General features: G+C 34.9%; 1 protein-coding gene across 1 annotated transcript; it reads right to left on the reverse strand.

Moving 5' to 3' along the window:
• Positions 1-439: 439 nt before the first annotated feature.
• Positions 440-5,334, reverse strand: LOC149577423 (uncharacterized). Its single transcript, XM_089796373.1, has 6 exons — positions 5,157-5,334; positions 4,697-5,041; positions 1,727-1,887; positions 1,435-1,538; positions 1,191-1,314; positions 440-958 (listed from the first exon to the last, which is right to left on the reverse strand). The coding sequence occupies exons 1-6, from the start codon at positions 5,332-5,334 to the stop codon at positions 440-442; spliced, it is 1,431 nt and encodes a 476-aa protein (XP_089652499.1).
• Between the last annotated feature and the right edge of the window lie 1,156 nt (positions 5,335-6,490).

The following is a 6,490-nucleotide window of genomic DNA, read 5'->3' on the forward strand; positions in this document are numbered from 1 at the left end:
AAAGCTTGATAACAAAAATCAGCAACTTGACCAACCTAAAACCTCAAGAAAACAGGAAACTAACCTAGGAAAGAAAACAAAACTGACATGTGCTTGGACAGCACTTAGGAAAACCTAAACTATTATACAAATGCATTTATTGAAAGCATGAAACCTAACCTATTATATACAAGATAGGACTGATAGCTCATACCTCGAAACATGGTTTGAAGTGAATCTCATTCACAAGGATTGGTAAAACATCTCCCTCCATTGTAGCAAGCTGGAATGCATTGTGTTCTTTACATTCAACTATCAGAAATGGACCAGCCCACATATCATCAAACTTATTAAGATGCCCTAGCCTATTCTTCAAAACATCCCACTTCAGAACTAGATCTCCCTCCTTAAATGATCTTGATCTTGCCTTTTTGTCAAAAGTACTCTTAGCTTGCAATTGCTAGTACTCCATTGTTTGCAATGCTTTCCTTCTTTCTTCTTCCAATTCAGTCAATTTAGCATATCTCAAGCTTAGAGGATCATCTCTTTCAAACAATAGTAATTGATCAGCCAACTCAAATGAAGGAAACTCAGTGGGAATAGGTAACCTTGCTTGTTTTCCATAGACTAGAACATAGGGAGAATTACCGAGAATCTGCTTGGGGGTAATTCTATCCAGCCATAAGGCTGATCTCAGCTTTGCATGCCAATCCTGCTTGTTCTCCTCCAATGTTCTTTCGATAATTCGCAGTAGATTCTTATTAGTACTTTTAGCTAAACCATTACCTTGAGGGTAATAATTTGATGAAGTGTTCAAGTAAACGCCATTTCTCAAAGCCCATTCAGTTATTCTAGCCCCCACAAATGCTAAGGTATTATCAGAGATAATCGATTCAGGAACCCCAAACCATGTGACCAATTCATCATAGAAACTTAGAATAGAACTTTCGTTTGCTTCCCTCAGCACAACAGCCTCTGTCTAGCGAGTGAAGTAATCCGTGGCAGTTAGGATCCATTTGTGAGCAGTGGTAGAATGAGGATTTACAAGTCCCAGAAAATCAATTCACCATCTCATGATTGGCTGGTCAACCAAAATGGACTGCAAAGGCATAGCAGCCAGCCTTTCTTTTCTTGCAAACAACGCACACTGCTTGCATTTCCTTGCCTAGGCATGGGCATCTTTGAACAAATTAGGCCAAAACAAACCCAACCCTCATGATCTTGTAGGCTGTTGTCTTAGGTGAAAAATGGCCCCCTGCTTCATGAAACTGCTCTAAAAACTTGTTGGTTTGATTATTATCAATACATCTAAGCAGAACACCATTCAAGTCTTTTCTGAACAATACATCATCAATTAAAACATAGGGTATAGACTGTAATCTGAAATATCTCCGCTTGGCTCTATCAAGCAAAGGAGGACACTCTCTTGTTTGTAAAAAATGGACCATTTCCTACAACCAGCTAGCTGGTTGTACTTCTGCAACATTTGCATCACCATTAAACAGTAAATTTTCATCATAAACAGCTATAACATCATTTGCACAAGCTGAATTTGCTCCCTTTTAACTAAAATTTTAGATGAGTAATCTCTCATATGCTCACACAGCCCTTTACCTCTCACTAGTTTAGTAATTTTGATGTCAACATTGTATTCCATCACCCTAGTTATCCACCGAGCACGTTTTTCGTTAACATCTTTACTAAGAGAGAACTCTTTAACACTAGGGTGAGATACCATAACGTATACCTTGTTGTTTAACAACAAATGTCTAAACTTCTTGAGACTTTTAATGACTGCAAATGCATGCTTCTCAACAAAACTATAACGTTGTTCATAACCTTCAAGCCCTTTGCTGTAAAAAGCAATAGGCTGCTCATATCCTTCATCATTTTTCTGAACTAAAACAGCTAAAATAACATCAATAGATCCATATGCATATAAAATGAAGTCTTTGGAGAAATTTGGGTTAACCAAGGTTGGAGCTAATGATAAAGCTTCTTTTAATAGCTAAAAACTTTGCTCACCTTCTTTAGTCCATGTGAAAACTACATTCTTTTTAAGCATTGCTATGAGAAGCTTAAGTAAGGCACCAATATCAAGCACAAATCTTCTCAAGAAATTAATTTGTCCAATGAAGCTTTGAAGCCCCTTTTTGTGGCTAGGTAAGGGAAGCTCAAGAATTGCTTCAACTCTTTCCAGATCAACTATTATACCTTCCTTTGATATGATGTGACCTAATAATTTTCCCTCATGAATAGTAAATATACATTTCTTAGGATTTAATGAAATTCCAAATTGTCTACAACTCTCAAAAACCAACCTTAAATTAGCAAAATGATCATTAACATTTTTTGAAAAATAGTTATGTCATCTAGATATACTAAAACCATTTTATACAACATTCCTTTGAAGGTCATATCCATCGCTCTCTGAAATGTAGCACCAGCATTTGATAAGCCAAAAGGCATTCTTTGATAAGCCATTGTACTATCCCCTATCAGTCCGTACTTTTTTTAAAAACTAGAATTAGTACTTAATGCTTCAGATACTTTAGGCAAAGACCTCTTGTAGTAATCTTGACCCCGAGAATGCTAATTTCGTAATGATTCCATTCACAATTATACATATGGGACTAAGGAGTAACCACTGTTTTATAATCCATACTCATCATCGAGACCTCAAGCTTCTCCATATTTTATATATATTTATCTATAGGTCATAGATATATTTATTATAATATATAATATCCATTATAAACTCATAATATTTATTCCAACCACGGTTCCTTCCTGTCTTGTTTGAACTAGATTTGTTCATTGATCCTCTCTTTATAATAAGTACAAGTTTCCTATCTTATTTGAACTACTTTTCTTTTCTGACGTGTCTGGTGATGTTTGTCTATGGATATTGCTTTTCCTCCTACATTAGTGTATGATTCTCATGCTAATACGCTCATCTTGTGTTGAAGAGGATGTGATGTCTCCCAAGATGACTAGGTGCAAATTCAGTTCTGGTTACTCCACTTTCACGCAAGGTAGAATCTTCCAAAATAGGCATGAGATATTTGCCCTTTAATCTATAGTGGTTAGTCTCTATTTTTGATTGTTTATTCTAATTGTTCGATTGTCTTCTTCCTGAATTTGCTTGATGTTTTCCTATTCTTTCATCGTTGATGAATAACGATTTCCCTGTATGCTTGTCTACTGTAATTGGATATGGCCCATGATAAGTTGATGATGTCTATATTTAAAGCATCCTTCCATTACTCCTGTAGCGGCTTGCTTGCTCCTGCCTTCTTCCTTTTCTACTTCTCATATATATTCCCCCATCAATATTATGTGTTTATTTCCTGATACTTACCTCTAGATATATGTGTCTGAATGCCAAAGATCTCTAGAATAGTTCCTTATCATTGAATGCCCTCTGCCGCATATAAAAGATTTGTTTGATTATCCTCTACTTTCCCTATATTGCCTGCTGACTCTCTGTTTCAGATATGAATTATACATTATTTTTTATGTCTTTCCGTGTGAGAACTATTACCTGTTAGCATCGTTTGACACTCACTTTACCAACTTCCTTTTTATTTGTTCTTATTTACTATGGCCTTTGAAATGATTTAAAAGCTCATGCCCAGTTTTTCTTAATACTAACTCCAAATTAGAATATAGACTTTGTTATATTTTTTCTGAAACTCCTTCCTCTCCTCCCCATGCCTCGTGTTTGATCTGGGCTCTCTTGTATATCTCATATATAGAACAGATGTGTCTTTCTAGTATATGTCGTTATACCATGTTTAGTTCTTACTTATTTATATTAATCTTTATATCATATTATAATAGAATTTCAACTCATAAATATTATATAATGTTTTCTTTCTTATTATTATATTTATTATATAATAATTTATATTTTTATTTATTTAGTCATCTGTATAATTTTTATTATTTAATATATAATTAATAGTTTAATATTATCGATTTATTTATTAAATAAGAATTTGGATACTCTATTCTTATAAGATATTATTAGTATTTATCAATATAATCATTATTTTAATTGTAATTAAAATTTATTTGTTCATTTATTTATTCCTTATGTTCATTCTACTATTAAAATTGATCTGGGAAATGGAGACATTACAACCATTGTACCTCATTTTGTGGTAAACGTTGTTTTATATTGGTCTTCCTCTTTGACTCGTACTTGATTGTACCTTGAAAAACCATCAAGAAGAGAGAACCTTGCTGAACCAGCAACAACCTAGAGTATTTGCTCCATGGAGGGCAGCAGGTGATGATCTTTTAATGATGCTCTGTTTAAATCCTTGAAATCTACACAAAGTCTGATTTCTCCCTCTTTTTTTTTTTACTGGGACCAAATTAGAATCCCAGCTGGTGTGTTTGATCTCATAAATAACACCCCCTTCAATTAACTTGGTTAATTCTTTGAACATTAAAGGCTCCAACTTGGGGTTGATAGGTCTTTGTTTTTGCTTTACGAGCTTAGCATTTGGAAACAACTCAATAGTATGCTGAGCTATATCTGGATCAAATCCTTTAAGATCTAAATACTTCCAAGCAAATACATTAGGAAATTCTTTGTATAAATCAACAAATTCAAATTTTTCAGTTGCTGAACAAACTTTACCAACCTTCAAAAACTTGCCTTCAACCACTTCAACACTTTCATAGTATTCTTCTTTTACCTACATACCAGCTTTGTTCTTCGTTAACTTGTCATCTCTGCTGAAAATAGATTCCAAAGTGACCAAAGCCTTTGGAAGCTTATTGGACTTAAGTTGGATTATTTGATCATCATAATATTGTTTCAACTTATCCTGATTTGAAATAGAAAAAACATCTTCTTCCAACAGAAAACTAAGTATCTGCTCATCACTATCAAAAACTTGTGAATTAGTGCTATTATCAGGAATAGAGGGTCTTACTACAACTTTGACATGCTGTTGGATTTTCTCCTTGCTGATTTCTGCAAGTATGTCAAATTGAGCACCAACTGCAGCAAGTCTATCAGCTTGCTGATTTTGACTAAGGCAGAAAACTCCTCAATAATATCTCAAATTCGACGTTTGTACAACTCAAAGGTGTCATTTTTAGCTGTATTTAAACATCTTATTTGGTTGAAAATTAGGTCATTGTCCCCATACACTTAATACATTCAACTCCTCTTTTCTTTGCCCACTCCAAACCTTGTATCAAACTCTCGTATTTTGCAACATTATTTGAGCATGCAAAAGAAAAACGAAAAGCAGCATAGTACCTTTCAGCATTAGGTGATACCAACACACCACCACCACCACCACCATTTTTGCTCTTAGATCCATCAAAGAACATTTCCCAATAACTGATTTTGTGCCTCCTCCATCTGATTTTTTGTCTTGACTAAATTGGCAATAACTGCATCCTATTCATGAATAATGTAAGTTCCAAAACCAGCATGTATAAAATCAAAAAAATGATTTTCAGCAGTTTGACTTGATGCCCATTCGTCAAGAAGAACATTTGGAATATCATCTAATTGGGTTCTTGTTTCAGAAATATTACCATTTTCTCCTTCATCAAACGGGGCTAAGTTTGCATCTAAGGCACTAGGTACGTATGGTTCTATATGATCTTTTGCAAGCAATACAGACTTAATTGTTACCTTGGTACCATACCTAGTCCTAAATAGCATGTGAGACCAGTCAGATGATGAATAGCCTCCAATTTTAGCAGTGAAATCCCTAGATAGAAAAATGGCAAAATAAGGTGGTAAATCTATCACATAGACATCCTGCTGAATAGAAACATTAGGACATGCATGGAGGGTAAGACCGGCATCTTTGATAAGGCCTATAGTACCAATAGATGTTCCATCAAGCTGGACAACTCCTTTTTCAACTGGCTGGTGTTTCAATCCTAACTGATCTACTATTTTTTTGGCATGACAGAGCTTGTAGCTCGACTATCAACCATACAGTTATGGACTAATTTATCACCAATAATTAATAAAAGATAAAAAGTTGGAGGCTTAACACCCTTACTTGATTCACTATTGATTCCCATGCCGCTATCTTGTCTTTCATCATTATGATCAGTATTTGTCAATACAGTCTTTCGTGGTTCATTTATAGCTTCTTTAGCAATCATCTCATCAGATAGAGCTTGCCTTAGAATATCAGTCTTCCCCGGAATAGCCAACGTATCCCACATTGACATAGTCACATTCATTCAATTCATATTGTCAACTATACTAAATGGAACAGAAGAATGTGGCCTTTGATGTGAACAAACTGCAGCATGGTTTGCTTGTTTCAGATTGCTATCTTTGGCCGCAGGATAGGAGTACTAGTTATAGCCTCTGTAGTAGATATTGATTCATTAGTATCAAGTCCCTTACCTTTATTTGCCACTTGCTCCATTTCAAGAGCTCTCTTCTTTGCTCTAGTGTTGGCTGATACAAGTGAATCAATATTTACTACACAGAATTCCTCTCTCTGCCAGTTAAGGA

The sequence above is a fragment of the Cupressus sempervirens genome, chromosome 1 (genome assembly GCF_028749045.1).
Source record: "Cupressus sempervirens isolate cs-2001-9-10 chromosome 1, ASM2874904v1, whole genome shotgun sequence".
Lineage (NCBI taxonomy): Eukaryota > Viridiplantae > Streptophyta > Pinopsida > Cupressales > Cupressaceae > Cupressus > Cupressus sempervirens.

Coding starts and splice junctions, on each gene's coding strand:
- LOC149577423 (XM_089796373.1), bottom strand. CDS start 5,334: ATGTTCTTTGATGGATCTAAGAGCAAAAATGGTGGTGGTGGTGGTGGT. Junction 5,042..5,156: donor AAAGAAAAGAGGAGTTGAAT/GTATTAAGTGTA, acceptor ATTATTGAGGAG/TTTTCTGCCTTAGTCAAAAT. Junction 1,315..1,434: donor GTACAACCAGCTAGCTGGTT/GTAGGAAATGGT, acceptor TGTATTGTTCAG/AAAAGACTTGAATGGTGTTC.